The 25,248-nt window shown below is 44.1% G+C and overlaps 2 protein-coding genes across 2 annotated transcripts in view; both read left to right on the top strand.

The window, feature by feature from the left end:
* USE1 (unconventional SNARE in the ER 1) overlaps window positions 1-25,248 on the top strand; it is a 190,183-nt gene that overhangs the window by 14,679 nt on the left and 150,256 nt on the right. The window lies entirely within an intron of this gene.
* The window catches only part of INSR (insulin receptor), a 56,607-nt gene that overhangs the window by 2,976 nt on the left and 28,383 nt on the right, over window positions 1-25,248 (top strand). Inside the window, exon 2 of the mRNA XM_054291171.1 lies at window positions 5,421-5,972. Within this exon, the coding sequence (XP_054147146.1) occupies window positions 5,421-5,972 (552 nt within the window). The remainder of the gene's footprint in view (window positions 1-5,420; window positions 5,973-25,248) is intronic.

The following is a 25,248-nucleotide window of genomic DNA, read 5'->3' as shown; positions in this document are numbered from 1 at the left end:
GAATGAATTTTTTATGAGAATAAAAGTAGAAATAAAAGAGAGAAAAGTAGGAGAATAAAGTAGGAAAAGTGAGTGCAGAAGGGCAGGGCTGTACCAAACTCAGCGTGTTCTGTCCCCTTTTTTGGGGAGAGGCAGCACAGTGGCTGTCTCTGAACAGTGTAAATAAAACCCCAGAGCTTTGTGGAGGTCATTTTTGGGGTGAGTGCCTTGTGGAATATCAGTGGTGTTGATATGGGCAAGGTGTAGAACCTGTTCCTGCTGCCTTTGGAGCAGGGAGGATCCTCAGGAGTGTCAGCCCCAGCACAGACCCCGAGTTACCCCAAGGTTGCTGTCCCTTGTGATCTCTGCATGGAAATGGGGCAGGACAAGCTCTGTTTGCAGTTTGGGTTCTGAACCAAATGAGGGGAGCATAAACACAGCCCAAACCAGGCTTTAAAGGGCAAACTTCGAGGGATTTACCCTCGGTTTGGGCGGTGAGAAGCTTCACTCATTTCTTTTTAGATTCACCTTTAGCCAACCTTTGTTCCTTAACACATCTTTTGGGAATATTTTGAATTGTTAGCCTTTGGTCACCTTTTCTGTGAGGAATCTGTGTCAGGATGGAAGAGAAGGAGGTTTGGACCCTATGGGAGTGCTCAGATGGTTGAGTTTTGTGGAAATTGGAAGTTCTTTGAGCAGTTTTTGGGCTGTTTGGAGCATGAGCAGCATGGCTCATGTCAGTGGTGATGTCCAGAAGCTTGAAAGCAGAGTGATTTAATTTGGTTTTGAGGCATGCAGTGTATCAGGCACCTGAGATGTTCCCTGAGGCCTGGGGGTTTACAGGGGCTCATTTTGGACTCCATATCCAGTTTGCTCAGCAACCCCAAAATTGACCTCTGATGTGCAGAACTGAAGCTTAAAAATCCATATTTCACAATTAGATGTTTTTTATGTGTATTAAACAATTGCTGCAGGCTAGGAGCTGTCACACAGCCCTTCCCTCTAACCTGGTACCAGGATGTTTTCCTGTCTCAGCAGTTAGTCCCAAACACCCAAAAAAGAACAAGAAATCCCAAAAATCACCCAAAATCCCAAGAAAGTCCTTTTCCCAGTTCCCTAAAGCCACTTCTAAAAATCAGCTTTATGTAGAATTACAATGCTTTTGACCCAACCCAAGCAAGTGTAATTTTTATTTTTTTGCAATAGTTTGTTTATTCAGTAGGCAGCAAAGACTACAAAAAAAAAAAAAATCAGAATTAACCAATAGTTACCTCAAATGGTTTGTGATCCTTCTGTGCCCAGTTCCCCTGATCTTGATTGTTAAAGGCCAGAGCTCTGAAGCAGTGAATCATTAAGGTTTGCTATCCACATGATTTACTATAAACAAGGTTTAAGTTCCAGCTATTCCCCTGGTTAGCTTGAAAACTTAACCTCTGGCATCAGATCTGGTTTCTTCATTCAGGACTTGAAGGTTGTTACCAAACCAGTTTGTCCGAGAGGCTTTGGCATCTTGGGATTTGTTTGTTTGTTTGTTTTTTGAAGAGCGTGGCTTCAGCTTGGTTTTCTGGGGGGAGCTGGTGGAACATGTGTAGGATGATTTAGTAATTTATTTTTTTTATTTTGAGTGAGTAGCTTGGTTGCAAGGATGGAGCTGTGCTTCCTCTGGCAGCTCAGAGCTGTGCTGCTGTTTCTGCTGAAATTTAGGAATTTATGTCTAGTGGGGGTTTTGCACAGGAGCAGCTTTGGGCCCACTACTGGAGAATCAATTTGTGATTTTTTTTTTTTTTTTTATTTCCCTGAAAGCTGATTTATGTGTTTTTTTGAAACCAGGTTGTCTGTGTTATAATTGATGGCTCAACTTTGCTCTCCTTCTTCTGGGATCAAACCTGCCTTGCCTTCCTACTGAATGGTTGATTAATTCCCCTGTCTTTGCAGAAGAAATACTATCAAGAGAAGCTGTGGAAAAGCACTTATTACTTTGCTTAAAACTGCTTCTTGTTGTCTTGGTAACAATAAATTTATGGGGTGACTTAAGCTGCTACTGCATGAACAGGAGATATAAACTGCTGAAAATTGAAAGGCATGAAAAGATGGAGAAACCTCCAAGTAAAAAGCCCATTTTGTTTCAGATGTTCTTACTTCCTTATTATTCTCTTTGATCTTTGAGGTGTTAAAAAGAAGGAGCTTAGATACCATTTGTCACTTAAAAGCTAAATTGAAGTAGAACCTGAAAAATAATTAAGTGTGATTTTTCTCTAAATGTGGGGAAAAGCAGCTGATGAACCATGGCTGTTGTACTTCCAGCTCTGCTAGATCTGTATTTTTATTTCATCAAAAGCTTCACTCATTTCTTTTTAGATTCACCTTTAGCCAACCTTTGTTCCTTAACACATCTTTTCAAAATATTTGGAGTTGTTAGCCTTTGGTCACCTTTTCTGTGAGGAATCTGTGTCAGGATGGGAGAGCTGGGAGAGAGGGAGGTTTGGACCCTGTGGGGGTGCTCAGATGGTTCTTTGTGGAAATTGGAAGATCTTTGAGGAAGATCTTTGAGCAGCTTTTGGGCTGTTTGGAGCAGGAGCAGCATAGCTCATGTTAGTGCTGATGTCCAGAAGCTTGAAAGGTCCAGGAGCAGAGTGATTTAATTTGGAGTTTTTGAGGAGAGGGGTGAGAGCTGGGAACTCCAGGGCTGCAGTGACCAGCAGTGCCAGGACACAGGGAATGCTTTCCACTGAAAAAAATGAAATTTAGATGGGATATTGGGTAGGAATTGTTCCCTGGCAGTGCCCAAGGCCAGGCTGGGCAGGGCTTGGAGCACCTGGGACAATGGAAGGTGTCCCTGCTATGGCAGGGATGGCACTGGATGGGCTTGAAGGTCCTTCCCAACCCAACCCATTTTGGGATTCAGATCATCCTCTCAGAATCCTTGCTGCCTGTGGATCTGTTCCTCTGCCAGGCAGGACCTTGAATTTCCTCAGTGCTGGGCACCCACCATGGGTGGCTCCTCCACACCAAGTTCCTTAACTCTGTGCCTGCACAAAGGGAATTTCCACAGCCTGAAAAAGCAGCCACAGCACTTTTGTTCTTAAGTGGGGAGGGAAGACACTGGCCCAGCTGTAAACAAAGGAGAGAATCCTTTGAGTGGATGCAGTCTTCAAAAAGCAAAAATCCAGGAAGAATCCACCTGGATTTGAACATTATGGCTCTTTCCTCTTTGAGCACAGACTCTTTCCTCTTTGTGTCACTATATGTAAAGCTCACCAGCTATAAAACCACCACGTCACAGCTCCAAGGCATCACCCAGCCCTACAAAACTGATGTGGACACAAACATTTCACAGCAAGGATTGTCTGACTCCTCCTGGTTTAACACAGGGGTTAAAACCGAATTCTATGGTCTGGTTGATGTTTTTATGAAGTTGGTTTCAAAAGCCAGGCAGTGAGGAATGGGCTTTTCCTGGCCATCCCTCAGTGCAGATGCCCCCAGCCCTGCTCAGGGTGCCCTTTGCAAGGGCACTGAGGGTGCAGGGTTTGTGTTCAGCCCCTGTGAGTCACCTCATTCTGCCCAAAATGATGAAAGACACAGGCAATTGTGCTTGGGGCATTCATGCATCCCTTCAGCCACAGCCATAGCCTGCAGCTCTGACTCTCACAAGAAATTCCTGGTCTGTATTTTTTGACCTTTCCTTTCCCTGTCCATTCCAGCAGGCAGTGCATTATCCTGTGGTGGTGGGTACCACCCCAACACTGCTGTGCACCCCAAAATAATAATTATTAAAAAAAAAAAGAACCAAGATGTTGCATTTTGAATTTATCTGGTAATTTTAGCTGCACTGGTGGCTTCAGTTGAATTCAGTCTTTCGGTTTCTTACGTGTCCCTCTGTTACTTCTCCTTTCACTTGACCTGACCTGCCATGCACTTGCCTCTTTGGAAATACCAATGTTATTTATTGCAAATAAATATCCAGAGCATTTAAGCTGAATCTGTTGCTCTCCTAGGTCTTTAATCCCAGGTTGGGATGTGCAGCAGTACATTTTGGGGCAGAGGATTGTTGCTGGCTGGTCATCAGGTTCCTTTTCCCACTTTTTCCAAGTACATCCTTAATCCTTGAGGCACCGTGTGCGTTGGCTTTTTTCTTCCAGAAAGCAATTTATGAAATGACTTGGATATAGTGCCAAAAAATCCCATTGGGCAATAGCATTGCTGCAAATCCCATATTAGTATTGCCAATTTTTTTTCCTTGCAGTCAATGGAGCAAATTTTTGAATAATTATTAAGAGATTTGCATAGAATTTGGTTTTAACCCCTGTGTTAAACCAGGAGGAGTCAGACAGTCCTTACTGTGAAATGTTTGTGTCCACATCAGTTTTGTAAGGCTGGGTGATGCCTTGGAGCTGTGATGTGGTGGTTTTATAGCTGGTGAACTTTACATATAGTGACACAAAGAGGAAACAGCCTGTGTTTTTTGTTCTAAAGTGGGGAGAGAAGACACTGAACCAGCTGCAGACAAAAAAGAGACTTCTTTGAGTGGATGCAGTCTTCAAAAAGGAAAAAATCAGGAAGAATCCACCTGGATTTGAGCATTATGTTGATGTTTCTGTGAAGTTGGTTTCAAAGGGGTTGTCACAAAAGGGTTTTTGTTTTGTTTTGTTGTGCTGTAGAGGCGTGGGGCTGCAAATTTCCTTCTTGATTTCTTACCTGTACTTAGAGTTGAAAAAATATTTCCCTATTCAAACTTTTTCCTTTTGCTGGTTCCTGGATTCCTATTATTGAGTTTACCTTCTAATTTATGCTCCATGCATTTGTTCACTTTGCCAGTTCTTTGGTTCCTGCTTCTATGAAATAAACTGCCCAGATAGCCAAGAGAGGGAGATTTGCACCCTTGAGAAAATAATCACCAAAAAAAAACCCCCAACACCTCACCTGAAAAGAATGCTCAGGGCAAAAATTACTAATGTAGTAAATTACTCCTGTCAGCAGAGTCTGGGCAGGAGCGTGGGCTGTGCTCCTGTGCATTTCCAGGTTTTTCTGCTCCCTTCCCAAGCTCTACCATCTCTGGCCATTATTCTTTCCTATCTTCCCCTCCCTGCAACCATTCTAAATGCCTCCCTCTAATCCCCTGGCATGAATTGCACAATCTGAGATGAGGTAGGTGTGCTGCTGGCAGCTACCTGGAGGAAACAGCCCAGCCATCTCTTCCCTTTGTGATGTCCCAGCACTGCAGTCGTGATAGAGGCAACAGGCAGGCACTCAAGATGGCAGAAAAAAATGATGAAATATTCTTGTTTTGTAACCTTATACCAGGGAATGTTCCCCGCTGTGTATTTCTTAACACTTGAAGCTTGAGGGCCACAAGTCCCCAGCGGAGCTCGGTGTGGTTGGACAGAACTGAGAGTTTGGAAAACTCCAACAATTTAATAAATGAATTCTCCTTTGCCTCCCAGTTTGCAGGAGCATGGACATCCGAAACAACCTGACCAGGCTGAACATGCTGGAGAACTGCACCGTGATCGAGGGCCACTTGCAGATCCTGCTGATGTTCAAAACCAAACCCGAAGATTTCCGTGAGCTCAGCTTCCCCAAGCTGACCATGATCACAGATTACCTGCTGCTGTTCCGTGTCTATGGCCTGGAGAGCCTGAAGGGCCTCTTCCCCAACCTCACTGTGATCAGAGGGACTCACCTGTTCTTCAACTACGCCCTGGTGATCTTTGAGATGGTTCACCTGAAGGAAATTGGCCTCTACAACCTGATGAACATCACCCGGGGCGCCGTGCGCATCGAGAAGAACAACGAGCTCTGCTACCTGTCCACCATCGACTGGTCCAGGATTTTGGATTCTGTAGAGGACAATTACATCGTGGCCAACAAGGATGACAAGGAGGAGTGTGGAGATGTGTGCCCAGGCACTGTGAAAGGGAAGAGCAACTGTCCCCCCACGGTGATAAACGGGATTTTCATCGAGCGCTGCTGGACGCACGATCGCTGCCAGAGAGGTCAGTGCGCGCTGAGGGGTCTCACATGGGGCTTTGCTGTCAAATTTTGACCTGTCAGGACCTGTGAGGCCCTGATCCAGGCTGCCCCTGGATCCCTGGAAGTGCCCAAGGCCGGGTTGGACAGGGTTTGGAGCAGTCTGGGACGATGGAAGGTGTCCCACCATGGCAGGGTGGCACTGGATGAGCTTTGGTGTCTCTTCCAACGCAAACCACTTTGGGGTTCTTGGAGGCCTGACAGGTGCCTCCTGACCTGTAAGCACAGATTGGGCTGAAAATTGACCTTAAATTTTCAGCAGGGCTCAAAATTGACCTTAAAAGAGGAAGAGAAAACCTTTGGGATGGGTTTGAGCAATTCTTCCCCCTGTGTTTATAAGGCATCCAGAATTCTGTGTTTGGTTCTCCTGCAGAGTCAGGAGCTGCCCAGAGCTCACCATTTTATGGATTGTGAGTGTCTTGGATAACACTTGGTACTCTGAGTGTCTTTATTGAAGTTTGGGGTGGGAGTGAAAGTCCAGACTGGCTGAGAGGCTGCAGCAGGTGGAAGCACAACAGTGGGGAAAAGTCTCATTGAAATAGACCTCATTCTGGAAAGTTGCAATTCCATCTTTACCAAAACCTTCCTGCCATAAAAAGGTGTAAGATCTGGGGATGAGTGAGCAGCATTTGGTCAGAGAAGAAGCTGGAGTCAGACCTAAAGGAGAAGAGAGGACCTGGGTGGGGTAGAGGGTGAAATAACAGAGCTTTGAGCCCAGGGCAGAAGCTGTGTTCAGAAAGCTCACTGCTGTTGCCACCCCAAATGTATTGGAGTTGCTTTCAATTTCATACAGATTTGTTTTTTTCCAAACTTGGAACTGACCTTAAGCTTAGCTTTAATTATATATTGGCTTTGATTTATGTTCAATCTGACTTGACAGGGAGCAAAGTGAATTGAGGTGAGAGTGACACATTTAGGGTTGTCTGCCTTTCTGGAGGTCGTGCATCCAAACGAACCAGTGTGTCCTGAGACAAAATTAGGAAACTTGTGGGCTGCACAGAAATTCTTGCCAAGCTTTAAAGGGCAGCTCTGAGTGCTAAGTGCCAAATTTGAGGAGGAATTCCTCCCAGTATGCACAAACTAATGCAATTAATGTGGTTTCCCCTCTGCTACTCCTCACCCCAAAATCGTCCAGCTTCCCTTTAAAGAAAGTGGTTATTTTTTGTGGCCAGAATAACAGGGTATGAGCAAGAAGATGCAAGTGTGTACGTGTGTTCCTTATTTTAAAATGAAAAATAAGATTGTAAAGCATTTTATTTATAAACTTTCAGGTATGCAGTTACATCAGCACTGAAACCTGGTTTCTTATGCATTTCATGTGCTGTGTTTGCTGCTGTTTCATAAGGGTAAAGGTCTAATTGGCACTTTTAGTGCCTAGAACATAATGCCCCAAAATTCCTGTGAATTTTCTGGGGCTGTTTTGGAGCAGACTGGAATGGATGGTTTTCTCTTCTTTAAAAAACTACCTGCTTCCATGAAACCTGGAGAAATGTAAGATTTTAATGATAATATTTTACCATTGGGACAGAAATGTGAACTCCTGAGCCTCTGATGCAAGAGTTTGTTGGAGGGCACCTGTCCAGTACCTGCCTCAGCGCAGTCTGACCCAGAAATTGAGATTTTAATCAAAAAATGATTTCAAAAAGCAATATATACAGATGCTCTGGTTTTGTGTGTCCCCTGCAGAAGGAACAGTAGGAAAGCCGTGCTCCTGAATATTCCCAAAATTCCTGTGAATATTCTGGGGCTGTCTTGCAGCAGACTGGAATGGATGGTTTCCTATCCTTTAAAAAACTACCTATTTCCATGAAACCTGGAGAAATGTAATATTTTAATGATAATATTTTATCACTGGGGGAGAAATCTGAAGGAACAGCAGGGAAGCCGTGCTCCTGAATATTCCCAAAATCCCTGTGAATTTTCTGGGGCTGTTTTGGAATGGATGGTTTTCTCTCCTTTTAAAAACTGCCTATGTCCATGAAACCTGGAGAAATGGAATATCTTAATGATAATATTTTACCAGTGGGACAGAAATCTGAGCTCCTGAGCCTCTGATGCAAGAGTTTGTTGGAGGGCACCTGCCTCAGCTCAGTCTGACGCAGAAATTGAGATTTTAATCAAAAAATGGTTTCAAAAAGCACTATACACAGATGCTCTGGTTTTGTGTGTCCCCTGCAGAAGGAACAGCAGGGAAACCATGCTCCTGAATATTTGGGCAGTGACTGGAATGCACTTCCCAAACCACTTAACAAGCCAGGCTTATCTTTGTTTGAGCGCCGTGATTTGGACTTTAGTTTTTTGGTGGCCGCTGCTTTGCACTGGCTGGGATCTGTGTGACCCCGTGCCTTGTGACACCTGCCCCTGTGCTTCTGCTGCTGTTTTGACAGCCTGAGAGGGTTTTTAAACCTTTTTTTGTCTGTTTGTGAGTAGCCTTTGGACTCTGAGCACACGCCAGTGGTGGAGATTAAGTGACATTTATTCAGCCAACCTGCAATCGCTGCCTCTCTGTTCTCCTGCCAGCCCTAATGTATCCTTAGCATGTGTAATTGTTTTGTCAAGATTATTAAAAGCTTGTGTGAATTGTATTTTGGCTTTCCTTAGCCTGAAGAGCCTCACAGCAGCTCCCAGTTGTTGCAATGTATTTGCAAGGGTGCACAGTGTGCACCAGCCAGGCTGCTCCTGAGTTTGTTGTCAAAGCCTCAGGAATTGGTCAAAGCTATTAGAACATAAATTGTGCTAAATTAAGAAAGAAGAGGCTGAGAAACTGAATACCAAGACCACAAAAACTAGTTAGCAGAAAACTGTAAAACATCTAAACTATAACCAATCATATACTCAAAAAAATTCAAACAAAAACCAAGTGAACAAAACAAAAACACCAATTGAAAAATGTGTATTTAGTAGTTTAAAAAAAAATCTATAAAAATGTTATAGAAACAATAAACAATAAGCTTCTACTGGACCATATTAATTGTTTAAAAGTCCTAAATTTCCTACAATACCCAGTACCCAGGGTATTAATGTCATGAAATCTTTCCCTCTGTGTTTCTGCAGCTTATCTGGGAATCTTCTGCTGTGCTCAGGTCTCCTGGCTCTCTGGATTTAAGTGTATTCTCTCTAATTTTTTCTCTTTATTTTCTAACCAGAATGAAATGCAGCAATTTCAGTATCATTTTCAGAGGGAACTTTGGTTTTGTGTGGAGTTTTTAACCCAGGTTATTTGTACCCCTGGTTCGTTTAATGAAACTTGGTGTAGAATCTCCTGGTTCTGCTTTGGTTTTTTATTTTTTTAATCATTTTTTTGCATCTCTGGATGGGAAGTTGCTGCACTGGGACTGGGAAAAACCCTTCAAGGATATGTAAATATTGATTGTTTTGATTTTACAGAGTGGGTGTCAATTGACAGAGACAAGTCCCAAGCTGACTGGCTTTTCCAGCTTGCTGAGCTTGGAGTCTCGCTGGAAAATATTAGGAAATGGGCAAGAAATTTGGGAGAGCACCTGTGGGAAGGCTGGAAAATGAATTCCCTGACAGGAGGGGACAGCCAGGTGGGGATTGGTGTCTTTTTCAAGGAGTAAGGGACAGGATGAGAGGAATGGCCTCAAGTTGCTCCAGGAGAGGTTTAAATGGGAAATTGGGGGAAAATTCTTCATGGAAAAGGTTGTGAAGCACTGGAGGTGTTGGAGTCCCATCCCTGGAGGTGTTCAAAGGCAGGGAGGATGTGGCACCTGGGGACAGGGGTAGGGATGAACATTTGGGATGTGGCATTTAGGGACAGGGGTTAGGGGTGAGCATTTGGGGACAGGGTTAGGGGTGAGCATTTGGGACTGGGGACAGGGTTAGGGATGAGAATTTGGGGACAGGGTAAGGGATAAGCATTTGGGATGTGGCACCTGGGGACAGGGTTCGGGATGAGCACTTGGGATGTGGCACTTGGGGACAGGGGTTAGGGGTGAGCACTTAGGATGTGGCACTTGGGGACAGGGGTTAGGGGTGAGCACTTGGGATTGGGGACTGGTTTAGGGATGAGCATTTGGGGACAGGGTTAGGGGTGAGCATTTGGGTTGTGGCACTTGGGGACAGGGGGAGGGATGAGCATTTGGGACTGGGGACAGGGTTAGGGATGAACACTTGGATGTGGCATTTGGGAACGGGGGTTAGGGATGAGCATTTGGATGTGGCACTTGGGGGACAGGGTTAGGGATGAGCACCCGGGGACAGGGTTAGGGATGAGCACTCTGCTGCTGCTGAGGGTTGGATTTGATCTCAAAGGGCTTTTCCAGCCCTGAGGACTCTGGGGTTCTCTGAAGGGTCTGGTGTGTGTGGGAAGTGGCAAATTTGGGGCAGGATTGGGGTCCTGGTGTCCCCCATCTCTTCCACACCATTCCCTGCCCTTCCCCTGCCAGCTCTCTGTGGTTTGCTCCACGTTATCCCTCCTTTATTTAATTATTCCTTTATTTAATCAGTGCAAATATCCCAGTTGACTCCAAAACTAACTTTTCAGTTCTAGCATGGAATTATCTCCAAGGCACACATCCAAGCCTCTGAATCATCCCTGTAGCTACAATTCCAGCCTGGAATTTTTATTTTTTTTTTTATTTTCAGTTGGTGATAACAGTGTTCAGGACAACAAAGTAAAGGATCATCTTACAGACATTGGAGCAAAGGTTGGGGAGGAACTGAAATCATTTGTGGGCAGCTGCACCCTTGGAAAAACCAGTGGCAGTATTGAGAATTCTGTGTCTGAGAGCAGGGATGTGTAGGTGGAAGCTCCATGGATTGAGATCCCTCAGGATGTGCTTCTTCAGAGTTTTCTTTTTTTTTTTTTCCCTCCTCCTAAATCACTCATGTTGGTGTGAAAACCAAGTCAGTTCAGTTAAGGCCAGCTCATGTTATATTTTGGGTAGGCAGGCAGGGAAATGTGTAGTCTGTTTGGAATTTGGGTCTAGCCTGATGCTGTTTATGGCAGCCAAGTGCTGTTCCTGTTCTGGGGGTTTTGTACCTCTTCCCTGACATTTTTAACAGGGTTTTTTTTCACACACACAGTTATTTTATTGCCATCAAAATGTACTTCTTGGTCCTGCACTGCAGAGAGCGTCTTTGCTGAAGAATGCAGACAACAAAAATGCTGCAAATGCCACGTCCTAGACCTCGCTCTGGATCTGCCAAACATGATTTTCATATTTCGCATTTTTTCCACGTCTTTTTTTCTTTTTTTTTTTTTTTCCCTATATGTCTGTCACTCCTCTTGTGGAAGGAACAATTCCCTCTGAAATAGGATTTCCTGCCAATTCTCCCTGCAGTCAGGCTGCTGTGTCCATACAGAACTTGGAGCAGGCTGATGGCTTTGACAGTCTAATTATAAAAGCTGGTTCAGCCTTTTATTGCCTTTTATTGGTCATGTGGAAGTGGAGGAAAGCAATAGGAAGGAAAAGTGGAATGGCCAAATAAAAATTACCAACAAAATGATCTGCAATATCAGACAGTGAAGGGCCACATTCCTGGGATGTAAGGATGGATATCTGAAATAGTTTTTACGGGGCCAAGTAGTGATAGGAAAAGGGGGAATGGTTTTTAAAGTAGAAGGGGAAATATTTAGGCCAGATGTTAGGGAGAAATTCTCTACTCAGAGGGTGCCCAGAGCAGCTGGGGCTGCCCCTGGATCCCTGGCAGTGCCAAGGCCAGGCTGGAGCAGCCTGGCATGCTGGAAAATGTCCCTGCCATGGCTTGATTGGCTTTGAGGTCCTTCCCAACCCATTCTGAGATTAATTTTATTATTCTGTGAACTATAGGTTCATTCATTAGAAGGTAAGATAGAATTCAAGTTCTCTTGTTCATCCTGAGTGAAACCCTTGGTGGAATCTGTTACCTGCTTCATCTTGGGCCTTCTTGCCGCCAGGAAATTTGAGTTATCATCAGTGTGTGCCATTTCAGGTCTATCAGGAGATTTTCCATCTATTATCTCTTTTATTTTTTTATAAAAACAAAAGTTTTTTCTCCATTAGTGCAGTTTAGAGTTTGTGGCAAAATATTGACTTTGTGGAAAGTAGATGAAACGTTTTGTGTCCATTGAAGGGGACGTAAAGCAGCAGATGGAAAGGATGACAGTGTGGAATAATTGACATGCAAAGAGCTGCTAAAGAAAGGTTCTGTGTGAAAATAATAATGTTTTTCCTGGTTTTGAGTGATTTTTGGGGTTGTTCTGTGCAGAGCCAGGAGCTGGACTTGATCCTTGTGTTTCCCTTCCAGATCAGAATATTTTATGATTTTTTGAATTTTTTTTTTTTTCTATCATGTTGGGAAACAGGTCTAGAGACAAAGGGATACAACAGGATCTCTCTTTAATTTCCCTGTGATTTATCTGGGGAAAATTGTGGGACAGATAAGGGACAGGTAAGGAACTGAGGAGCTGCTTTGTTCTCAATTACAAGCAGCACAACAAAGCCCTGAGAAAAACACTGAAAGCCTGAAATGTCTTTCAACTGCTGTGAACCAGCACCGAGCACTCTCAGGCAGACCAGTGCCAGCAGAAATTCTGCAACTCTGAACTTCTTCAAGGCAGGTTTGAATAACAAAGTTCAGAGGTGTGTGTGGGAAACGCTTTGTGATGTTTACTTAGGTAGAAATATTACTTAGCAACAGCTTCCTGTAATTTTTATGTGCTGGGAATTTCTGTAACCACGAGCTTGGTTTTTATTACCTTTGTATGGGAAAGGGGTCTCGAAGCACTGAGCACACTCAGCCAACCTCAAGGGCAGAGATATTTTTAAAGCTTCAAACACAAAGGGAATTTTTCCAGTTGCTGCTACACGACGTGGAAGTGCTCCTTTTATTTGGAGATCTGATAAGGGTTGCCTTTTTTTTTTTTTTTTTTTTTCTTTTCCCTTGCTCTGACAAATGCCAGATGGGAACTGACACCGGATAATCTCACTGGGGTGTCTGTGCTGACCCTGCCAGGCTCCACTTTTATTGAGGGCCCATGGCTGGGGCAGTGGTGACACTTTGCCAGCGCTGAGACATCCTCAACTAATTCACTAGAGCTTATTAAGAGTAGTTAAGAGATTTATGGTGCTTGAGGGGGTTGTGATACAGCCCAGAGTTGGGGGAGAAGGGGTGGAAACAATCCCTCCTATAAATGAGTGTTTAAGGATGTGCTGCTTTGGAAACAGCAAACAAAACTGGGGGAAAACTGGAGCAGCTTTTCTGCACTGAGCTGGGTGATGCAAGGCTGTAGGATTTTAAAATAAAGTCCTTTAATATAAAGGATTTTAATATGAAGGGTCTCAACTTGCTGAGAAATCCCCACAGGTGCAGCTGAGCTGATGTTTCATCAGGTTCTTCGCTGCTTATTAAATTTGGGGTGGGAAGTGAAGATTTCCTGCTCCTGCCCCAGTTCCAAACCAGCACTTCAGAAGGAACTGTCTGACCCATGTCATCTTTAGAAATGTAAATGCACAGAGGATTCCTCCCCATAGCTGAGAGGTCTGAATTCCTGAACAAAAATCCTGTCAAGGCAAAGGTTTTTGAGGAGTTAAAAAGGAGAATGATATAAAATATCATATATATATATATGTTGTATGTATGTATGTGTATATATATATATAAAAGGTTAAAATGTATTATATATATATAAAATAGCTGCTGTTTTAATTCTTTCACCTTAGCCTTTCCCAAAACCGCTTGTTATTTGGGTTGGTGTCTGGGCCCTTGAGGAGTCTGAGAGGAGTTCCATGCAGTGGTTCAGCACTGAGGATACTCAGGGTGTTTTAAATCTCTGTCTGATCCTGGCATTGGCTCCTTGGGAGTTCCAAGAGTACTTTAGGAAGAACTTTTTCCCCCTCAACAACAGTTTTAAGTTACCTTTTTTTGCTTAAACAACGGAACCTGCACTACCCTTGTTAGATAAAAAGCAGGAGACCTGGCAGACCATTCTTTGGAAAATGCTGCTGGCTTGGGTGCAAGGGGAAAGTCAGAGAATGTAAAAATAAAATAAAGTAAAAATAATAATAATAATAGTGAGTGACAGAGTTAACATGTGCTGGTAGTGCACGAATGGGAGAGCAGGAAATGGTTCACCTGGTGTGATGTGTTTGCTCAGGGAGGAGGAGGAGATGTGTTTCATTCAGAGCAAATCCTGCTGATGTTCAGGGTGCTTGTGTGTTCTGTGTGTTTTCTTTCCTTTACCCCTCTTTCACGAAGGCAGGGCAATGAAATTCTGCATTTTAAATATTTTAATTAATTGTAAAAGTATTGTAAATTGTGTGCAATTCAGATTCTGCTTCCCAGATTTAGGCAAAATGAGCAGAATAAATGTAATCTGTGTGATGGGACAACAGTCTCTGATTTTACAGGGAAGGGACTGGAAATCTTTGTTGTTCAAGGCTGTGAGGGGATTGTGAACTGTTGGGTCTGTACAAAGAAGTGCATTCAGAGTGTGTGAGCAGACCAACTGAAATATGTCACTTGGCAAAGCTCTCTGAAACATCTTTTCCTATCAGGAATTGGATTTGACAGGGATTGCCTCTGTAAATAATTGCTGCGCTTAAAAAAAAATCCCAACAAAACACAAAAAAAGGTCAAAACCCCCCAGGTGTGACCAGCACAAAGATTATTTCTAACTGAAAGGTTGAGGATTTTAGGACCTTTTGATTAATTACATAGCTGGGGAATAACCAGCTGTGTCCTGGAGGAAGCAACACTCACCCTCCTCTCAGCTTCTAACAATAGTTGGGTACAAGTTCAATGATTAGGCTTCCCAATTATATCCTATAATTGTCTGCAAATTCCCATTGAGGGATGTGAATGAACTTGCTGGGATGCTCATGCTGCTTAATTAAGGCTGGTGGTTGGTGGGAAAAGAAAAGAAAGAAGAGAAGAGAAGAGATAGGGAAAGGAGAAAGGAAAGGAAAGGGAAAAAGAAAAAGAAAGTTGGGTCAGGGGAAGTTGTGGCTGGGATTGCCTGCTTGGGATGAGCCTGTAGTTATTCCAACTCCTGCTTTGAGCCCAGTTTTTGTCTGGCATTGCATAATTGTGCAGGGAGATATGGATCCCAGCCATTGCCTTGTCTTTATCTCGGATTTTTGGCTGAGGGTACTGGGGGGCACGGGCTGACGTCGCTGCAGGTTGTGGGCCTGGCTTTCCTTTTGCCTTGTGACATGGAAAACAAACACAGAATTCACTTTGGCTCCTGCAGTGCTCCAGTGCTGGCTGAGGGCTTTAATGGATTTGTGTGAAGAGTCTGGATTCCTTGTGAATCTGGGTTTAAACTGACAAAACAGGGCAGGACACTCGGCTCCTGTTCTTGTCCAGAAAGTTTTATGGCTGGAATTGGATGCTCTGTACTAAGGAGCTTCTGTACCCTCAGTAGGAATTCCTTCATTTGAGATGGTGTTTATTTCCCTGCCTCCTGGGCACCTTGAGGGGTCCCTGAAGGCTCTGAGGAAGATGATGCTTTGAAGGAAATCCCACCAAAAAGGATGGAAATAAAGTCCAGTTAGAATAGCACTCAGGAGAAAGTCGGGATTAATTCTCTTCAGCATGTTTCTAAAGAACTCAGGGTGTGCATGGTTTTGGTGCACTCCAGAAAGAGAAATGTGATTTTAATGGTGTGTTTCAGGCCAGAGGTGCCCTTTTCCAAGGATGCCAAGAGCTGCTGCTCCATTGGAATTGTAACTCAAGCAGTTTTCAGCTTTTGCAGAGCTCAGCTCCCACTCTGCAGTTGCTGATGCACTGGGTGAGCTGTCAGGAATTGTGACCCTTCTCAGGAATTGTCCCTCATTCGTAGGCATTAAAGGGTGGCAGATATTTAGCAATATTGGTCTAATGAATAGTGTGTAACTTTCAAGGTATTTTCAGTCTGTTTTCAGTGCAGTTTGGAGGCTTTTGGACACATTGAGTCACTTTGGACTCCCACAGGATCAGTGCTGCTGTGTGGCCACACTGGAATTTCAGGGCCCTGATGTGATGAGCTGAGCCTGAGCTCAGCTTACAGCACAAGACTGATGGTTTTAAGTCAAAGGAATGGTTTTAAGTGAAAGGAATTTAGGGAGCAGGTTTGTCAGAGGTCAGAGCAAACACCTGTGACGTCTGTGGTTCTGCCTTGCTGCTCCCTCCTGCTCCTCTCAGCTCACTCTGCTCTCACCCCTGGGCACAATTCCTCATTTAGTGGCTTTTAAAATGTGAATTGTCTGGGGCAGGGAGGGAGGAGCTTGGTCCCACTGTGTTCATCAAAGCAAAGCCTGTTGGGCTGCAGGGTGTGAGGAAGGGAAGGGAGCAGGCAGGTTTGGAGCTGTGCAGCCGTAATTTCCAGCCCGATTTTTGGATGTTTTTCTCTGGTTTTGTGGCTGTGGGAGTTGAATTATGCTGAGGGCACACAGGATTATTGCACTGCAAGGCTCTAACCCCATCAGCTGGGGTCCGGGGCAGGAGTTTGGGCTCTCCACAGCTCCAGAGGGGCAGGAGCAGACACTCTGTGGAGAGGGTGCTGAGATGTGATGTTCTCACACAGCATTTTAATAACACAAAATGGGGCTGTTTGCTGGGTGATTTTTGCTGCCTGATTTTTGCTGCCTGATTTTCCCCCATGGATGTGAAGACCCCAGTTCTGACACTGGTCTTGCAGGGATGGATTATTTGGGGTCTGTGGCAGAGCTGCTGAACTTGGCATTGACGCTTTCATAACGTGAGTGACACAACATCAGTTCTGAGCTGTTTGCTCTGAAATATCTGCAGGAACTGAGAGTTCACTCAGCAACCTGCAGGAAAAAGTCAAGTTGCAGCTCTTGCGCTGACCTGGGCACTGGGAAATCCCTCACACAGAGGCTGCAGACAAACTCTGTCCTATCAGCAATGTTTTGTGATTGATAAAGTACATAAAGAATGTTTGCACTTGAAGGTGGGCTTGATTAGAAAATCTCAGGAAATGTGCAGGGAGCCTTATCCCTGTGTGTTGGTTTTCCAGGAGTAAGGCATGTGCAATCCCGCAGACATCATAGGATAACAAAGCATTTTTCTGTTTCCATTTGCAACTTCATTAAGCACATCCACGTTGCGTTACGGCACTGCAAGGATTTTAATACTTCATGAGCAATGAAAGGATTCATTAAAATTTGAATATCAGACAAATGTTCTTCTTGTCTTTTCTGCAAAGACAATCCAATTATATTCTCTGGGTAGTGCAAACATAGAGCAGGGATTTAATGAAATGAACAGGATTGGTTTTTTCCTGGTCTTTGGTCTCTTCTGAATGTCATCTTTCTGAAGTCAGGCTGATGTGTTTACACAGCTTCAGTTTGGGATGGAGGAGTCCAAGAGCTCCCTCTAAGTACCCCTCAAAAGCTCCCAAAAGCCAGAGAGGAAATGGAGCTCCTCAGTGTGATGTCTGAGTGTCTGAAAGTCTCGCCCAGTGGAGCCTTAACACGGCTTAAAGGAATAAGGCTTTTGTTTTAAAACAGTACTTGAAGGGAAGCCTTTAAAGCTCAGTAAACTATTTCTCTGTTCATTCAGTTCTGTGGACTTTAGGCTCTGGGAATCTGAGCATTCTGTTTCTGGCAAGGGGAGCGTAGCACACAGGACAGTCTTATGTGGAGACTTAAGGATAAAACAATTTATGTATGAATTGGTGCTTTATATGAAACAACTTCTCGCCTCATCAGCATCTTTACAATTATTAAATCAGCAAAATAAATGCCATGTGTAGATTTTCCTTAGGCTTCTCCTCCACACTCCAATAACCTTATCTCCAGAGCTGCTTAAATAATTTGTGTAGTGTTTGGCTGCTCTCTCAGCGCTTGGATATCGAGTTTCTACTCCACAAAACCAGTCCATTGGAGCTGGGTATCTGCATGGAGTGTCAGTTTTTGTTCTGGGAAACATGAAATGTTCTGCTTTGGGCCTGTAGAGTGTGTGAATTTGGTGGGTGTGATAAGAAAAACGTCCCCGTGTTTTGCATGGCTCCGGCGGCCGAAGGAGGAGCAGCCTCGTGATGCTCTTTGCTCACCAGCACCAGGGAAGAGTTGTTTTTCCACATGCTCTAATCTGTGATAACAAAAAGAACTTGAGATTGTGTTTTTCAAAGGCGCTGTGGGTCTCTCAGCGCTCAGATTTGCCTGTGGCTCTCTCTGCTGTGTGTCTGTGCACCCAGAGCCTGATTTGGAGTGGCTCTGGTTCAGATCCACGCCTTGTTCTGCTGCTGGAGGAGGCTGAGCAGGACCCAGCAAGCAGCTGGAACCAAGGGATTTGTTTTCCTTTGTGCTGTTCTGCAGAGGGTTGAGGGCTGGATGTTTTTTGGGGTGCTCTCAGTCTCTTCCTGGCACTGCCTCACTTTGTGACCTCCATAAACTTCAGCCGGATGATGCCAGAAAGGATTCAGGCAAAATTTATCTTTAATATAGATTTAGACAAACAACCAACAGAAATATCTTAGGTAGGGTATTTGAGGTGGCCTTGGGCCAGGTGGATGGGCTGGGTGGCATCTCCAAAACTCCTTGGGCTCCCTTCCATTGGCAGATTGATTCCAGTGCCAACAGCTCTGAGCTGAGCCTTGAAACCTCTGGAGTTTGGTGAGGAAAAAGGCTCTTTGTCCCTGGAGAAACTGATATGGCTTCAGGTTGTTTGTAGAGGAGAGTCCCAACTCTCTTTCTTGCTTGATAATGCTGATTTGTGTAATTTTTTTCCCCCAGAGGTCTCTCTCCATTGTAAGGTGATTTCCCCAGTCCCTACCCCGTGAGGGATCTGCAGGTGCGTGGCTGTGGCATCAATTAGGGAGCTCTGAATAATCCTAATTGCTCTGCAGTGGACAATGCTGATGGCAGCTGGTGATTAGACCATATCTGAGTGCTGTGCTGATAAAGTGAAGGTTTTTAGCACCGTGGCACACGCCTGCAGGGGTGGGGGATGTCAGCAGATCCTGTTCCTCCCGCTGGCCCAGCATGGATAATGGGATTTTCACTACTCCTGCACTTCCCTGTGACCTCAATGACAGTCAGTTTTATTTTCAGAGCTCCTCAGTGTATGAAATATAGCAGAATTTGTGAAATAAAGCACAATTTTCACAATTCTGACCATTGACAATTGGAGCCATCAACTGTTGTGGAAGGAGGATTGAGAATCCAAGATCTCCCAAGTTCAGGGTAACTTTGGATGATTCAGTTCCCCTGTTGTTGGCCTTGTTGAGATGGCACAACTAGTTTGGCATTAAATGCCTTCAGATTACAACTTTCTCTTGCGTAATTTACAAGGAGAGATAGATTAATGGCCTCCAAGGGTGGCTTGTGCAATGCAGCTAATGGTTTTTGTACTCATCTCCAGTCGTTTGGTTTTCCTCAGGGTTGTGTTTGTGTGACTTTTGGTCATTTTTATCATTTCTCATTTGGCATCTGGGTCAGCGCAGCAGAGGGATGTGGCACAGTCACAAAAAACTCCAGGGATCAGTGTGTTTGTAAGGAGAAGCTCTGGGAAGAGCCAAACTGTGTGCAGTGCCACACTGGTGTACAGTGAATTACTTGAAAATGGGCATTGCTGGTATGCCAAGGATGACGAGGGCGAGTAGTAAATAAAAATACATTGCACATTGCTTGGCTCTGCAGGCAAACAGTATCTATTTCAGTCCTGCTAAGGAAATTCTTATGCCTCGAAATAAACTGTGGCAAGCGTGCGTGGAGCTTTGGGCAAACAGGGGAGGGTGTGCAGGGGAATGGGCAGGAGGCCACGACTTGAGGAGACGATTTTATACAGAATTGATGGATTTGATACTGGTTAACAAGTTACTGCATCTGTTTCTCCTTTCCACAGTTCAGATTTGCTTTGGAAAAAGTTATTGTAGGGTCAGGGGAAGCTGAAGTGACACCTGTAGAGTGTGTGAAGGCACAGGAGGAAATCATTGGAGGATGGATGTGTCAGTGCTCCTGGTGAGCTTAAATTTGGGCAGTGACTGTGCACTGAACAGTTTGTGCACCCTGATAATTTCAGAAAAAAACAAAATATTTTTAGTAGAGCCATTTAACTCTGCTTCCTGGTAAAATTCACTTTTCTTTGCACTCAGGTGCTGCTTTGCCTTTCTCTCCTCATCCTCTCTGGAAGGTGAGGCAGGAATGGGGATCTGGAGCAAGGAAGGAGGATCTGAATTGATCCCTTCCTTTTCCCTCTCTCTTTGTTTTCAGTCTCGTCACCCACAAACACAAATTTGGTTTCAGTATCGATGTTTACAATTCATGACTGCGCCATGAAATCTGCCCAGATTAAAATCTTAACCTCTGCCTGACATTTCTGTGTAGATCATTAGTTATCAGCATAATCTCCTTGTGGTTAATCTTATACTTCCTCCCATTCCATTGCCTTTCTCAGTTATGGACAGCTTCATTTTTGCTGGGAGCTCTGCCTCTGTTTTGGTGTAGATTTGTTGTTTTCTGTGCTGGGATTACGTTTATATAACGTATCTAAAATTCCATCTTTCCTCATCCCCACGTGGCAGCATAGCTCTGGTTCTTTCATGCCTTGTTTACTACAACATCCTTCCCCCTGGCCTTGAGGAAAGGAATCTTGTCCCTCCCTTATCTCTGCAGAAAGCAGAGCTTGGATGTTTTGCCTCGTGCCCTGATCCCATCATCACTCCTCATTTTCAGGATGGGCTTTGTAGGTTAAAGTAATAACCTGGGTTTGGAAAAATCAGATGGACCTTGCTCTTAAACCATCACCAAGTCCTTGTGTGTATCTCCATTTGTCTCTTTTCTCACATAGAACCATAGAATCATGGAATATCCTGAGCTGGAAGGACCATCATTATTTTTAGGATATTCCTGGACCACTTTCGTGTGATTTGGGGCTGCAGTGAGTGAGCAGGTTTGGCAGGAGCAGGTTAAAGTGAACAGGGATGTTTACAAGATGCTGTACATTGGAGAGTAATAAATAGTTAAATATTAACAGGAAGTTTTCATGAGGCTCCCAGGTGGCATCAACCGTTGGATGATAACACCAAATCCTTGGGTTGTAATAAAGATTGAAATTTAACAAACCATAACAACAAAAAACCACAACATTATTGTTGTGAGTAAAATTACAGTCACAGCTTTACAGGGAAATGCCCCAAATTAACATTAAAGATTCTGGTCTTGGTCTAAATAACAAGTGATCTCTTCTGCTGTACAGAATGAAATACAATATTTTGCCTGAAGATGTGATGTCAGTTTTGGGGCTGGCATATTAAAAAAATAAAAAAAAAAAACAGCTGCCACGCAGAGGTGGGTGGGTGGTTATTTCTGATCCCTTACACTAAGCTCCCATGTAATTTTGAACACAAAGTACAAGGAGCAGGCTTGACCTGCTTGCCAGAGAATGGCACAACAGCACTGTTGTAGACCCTGGGTGAAGTATTTACAGCTCCTGGTCGCTATCCTGGTGTGCACTTTGTGACACTTGTCCCACCTCTAACAGTTGCTGCTGTGTTTTCAAATCAAACTCTGTGTTTTGGCACTTGGGACTCAACTGCCAACAGCTTTGCTTGATTCCTGCAAGTTGTTTGTACCTGCATGGGGAATCAGCTCGATTGAAAGGTGCCAGGTGAATGAAAACAGACCTAGTCTTAATTTCTTTATTCTTTTTTTTTTCAGTGTGAGGTGGTTTGCTCTGTAAGCCCAGGTTTGCAGCCATGGTGTGAACATCACTGCTTAAAATGCACAAAAAGAAAATGTTCATTTGATCTTTGTTCTGTCTGGGCAATATTAGGGATACTTGGGTGGGAAACATCCAGTTCTCTGTATAAATAGTTGGGGTGAGAGAGGAGAGCAGGAGTGGAAACCTTCAAGGGAGAGAAACAGAAAGGTCTAAAAAAATCCATGAAAGTGAGAGCCCGCCCTGAGGGTTCAGTGGAAGAAGATGAGAGCCTTCCATAGCTGAGGTTTATAGCCCAAGAAGTCCTGTCCCCAAAAATAAGAGATGATATTGGTGTCGCCCCAAAAATAAGAGATGACAGTGGTGTCCTCCAAAAATAAGAGATGGTATTGGTGTTCCCCAAAAATAAGAGATGATATTGGGCTGTCAAACTGCTTCCATAAAATCTGAATTTGCACAGGACTTGGCACACCTGTGCCTTGTGCCTCAGTGTGGAGCTGTTGAAGCTAATTTGCAAAGGTTGTCACTGACAAGATGAAGAATGAGTGACCAAAGGCATCGTGGGTCCATTGAGGTTGATGACTCCTCCAAGTTTCACCATATTGAAATTATTTACATATATTTTATATATTATATAAGCAAAATGTGTGTGTTTACATATGTGAGAGCTCCTCTTACCCCGTTTCCCATCTTGCTTGTCATAACTCACACAGGAGCAAATATGTATTTCCAGAGAAATGCCCCAGCAGCAGGTGTAGTGCAGAAGATAATAATTACTCCTCAGTTTAAACAGCAGAAGGCTGGCACAGAGGAGGCTGTTTCTGGAGAGCTCTCCTGTTATCTGCCCCTTTCCTCTGTAAACAACTGAGCTCAACCTTTCCCATATCTCCATTCAGCAACTTCTTCCACTATCATGGCAGGACAAGGTGGCACAAGGCTCCGAACTCTTTTATCTGGTCTAAACTCACATTTGCTGATCTGTGGAAACCCAGAACATTGGGAATATTTCTCTGTCTGCTCTGGAGTGCCCTAACCCTAGAAGAGCTCTGACTTTGACCCTCATTCATGGAGAAAGTTTCCCAGACTTCAAGATAGGCTAGAATCCCCAAAAGTGTGAAATAGATTATAGAGAGTAGTGTAGGTGTGTCACTTGGTGAGAAATTGAGGTTTTGGGATTTTTAGTGTGTTGTGGATGGAAGCAAGAGGGAGGGCACAGGGTGTCATCCTTCTCCATGCTTCTTCTTCCTTCTTCTTCATGGGTTTGGGTGGCATTTTGTAATTGGGCAGAAATTCCACATTGCAACTCTTTGGGGATCAGTTATTGGGTTAAAAGGGAAAATAATCCAGGTGTCAGTTCTTCATTGGATAGTATAGTCATTTAAGATGTAACAAGACATTGTTGGCCATTTTGTGCCTTGCTGCCGAACTCACAGCAGTGAGACTGTTTTACTGATAAGAAACAATAAACACCTGAGTCCCAACATGAACTACCATCTCAAGTGCCTTCACTGATCCTCACAGGTCCAGCATCCCCATGGGTTTCATCTGTTCCTGTCTGGAAGGGGCTGGGTTGGAATATCTGAGACATTCCATGTAGCTCCAGTTGAGCACGTAATTTGTGCAAGCCTTGGGAGGAGAAACTTTTTTTTTTTTCCTTGTCCTTAGTGATAGATGAGATAAGAGGTGTAATGTTGTCCTGAGAAATGTCAATGGGAAGAGTTTCCTTGACGTTGTAGTGAGTGTGTTGTTTTTGGAAGTCACTGTCCATGGGAAGGGAGGCACCTGCAGTTAATTTTATCTGTTCCTGTGTAAATACAGACCTCCTAACATTCCCAGCTCGCAGTTCAGAGGGGTCATGGCATTATGTACTGTAATATCTTATTTTATAAATAACACTTTATTTTAGTGCTGATTGTAAAATCTGGGATTTATTTGGCGCTTGCTCCTTCCCGACCTGGTGCTGAGAATTGCAGCCCTTTGTTGTGGGTTACAGCCCTTGAGTCAGTGCCTTTTGGAAGGGCTGTTCCTTGGTTGTTTTTGGGGAAAAGGAAGGGATGAGTGATTGTTGTTAGAGCAGCTGAGCTCGAGGAAGAAGTGACATTAAATTTGCTTGAGCATCTCGTGATTATTTCCTGAATTTTGCTTGGGCGTTGCCGGCAGGATTTTGGTATCACCGTGTCAGCTTCCTATTTTTTGTGCTCTTCTAGTTACTCCATTTATTTTGTAGGCTCAGGAAGGGCTGGGGGAGCTGCTGTTGTTTGTCACCAAGGCGATCTAAAGTCCTTGTGCTTTTTACAGTCCACTGGAGCTCTCCAGCCCTGTCCCTCCCAGGCACATTTCTGCTGCTCCTGCTGGGGTTTGGGGTTTAGGTTTCTCCCTCTCTAGCCTTTGTGACATGAAGAAATAATTGAAGGAATAAGCCACAATGCAGTGGGGTTTGCAGTACACTGGTTTTCTTGCAGCAATCTTCTGTCTACCCACTCCGCTGTGGGTTTTAGATTTACTTTTTACTTAGTCTTCACCAGGCACAGTTTTGCTTAATTTAATAGTTTTTTTCAGCTTTATTATACATTGACGCACTGGGATTAGGTGTTGTCTTTTTTATATTGTTGTGAGTAAAATCACAATCAAAGCTTTACAGAGAAATGCCCCAAATTAACGTTAGGTTCTGGTCTTGGTCTAAATTACAAGTCCTCTGCTGTACAGAATGAAATACAATATTTTGCCTGAAGATGTGGTGTCAGTTTTGTGTTCAGATCAAATAAATGCTCAGAAGAAAGCAGGTGATTATGAGTGAAAAAATTAAAAATAGGTTTAGGGATAAAAATTATGTTTATAGGACAAATGCCACTTTACATCTGCCTGAATTAGGGGTCTTCTTGACTGGAAAAGAAAGAGTGAAACAGCAAAAGCTATAGAGTAAAAAATACAGTGTAAATACAACAGGATTTCATACATGATTTTCTAAGGAGTAAAACCCATATGGATTTCCATAGCAGCAGTGCTGCTCAGCACTTGCAGCAGGAAGCAAGCCCAGGCTCTGTAGTGCTAAATTAAGATCACATGCTTGCAACACACTGAGGAGTTGCTGCCGGGGGTGATTAGTCCTTGGGTTTCTTTTTTATTTTTTCTTCCCCTTTCCTTGTTGGTTTTGTTTTTGTTTAGAACCACAAGAACCCATTGCTGCAGAGGTCACTGCTGGGACTGTACCGTTAGGAAATGAAATTACAGTTCCCTCTGCAGCCCTAACTCAGGCAGGACTCTGTGTGTGTGTGTGTGGGGATAAATTTATGTGTCACATCTCGCAGCCATTTACAGTAAGAGGGGGAAAAAAGCCATGGGGACGTGCAGATCCTGTTTCTGTGGGGCTCTGTATGTGTGCCCATCATCTAACGTGACACCAGCCCAGCCCTGGCACTAGGGCAGCTGTGGCATGGCCAAACCAAGCCATTTTCAGCCAAAAAAAAGCCATTTCCAGCCAAAAAAAGCCATTTTCAGCCGTGGCAACGCCGCGCTCCCTTCCAGCTTATAAACACCCCGTGCCAATTAAACACCACAAAAGCCACGGCAGCCCTTGAGCTGCATGAAATGGCATGAAATGCATGGGGCTGGTGGTGCTTTGGGTGGCGGTGGTGG

The sequence above is a fragment of the Melozone crissalis genome, unplaced genomic scaffold (assembly GCF_028551555.1).
Source record: "Melozone crissalis strain CALT ecotype California unplaced genomic scaffold, PUWL_Pcris_2 ptg000088l_1, whole genome shotgun sequence".
Classification (NCBI taxonomy): domain Eukaryota; kingdom Metazoa; phylum Chordata; class Aves; order Passeriformes; family Passerellidae; genus Melozone; species Melozone crissalis.
The sequence above is the reverse complement of the archived record's forward strand: the minus strand, read 5'-3'. Positions and strand labels throughout refer to the sequence as shown.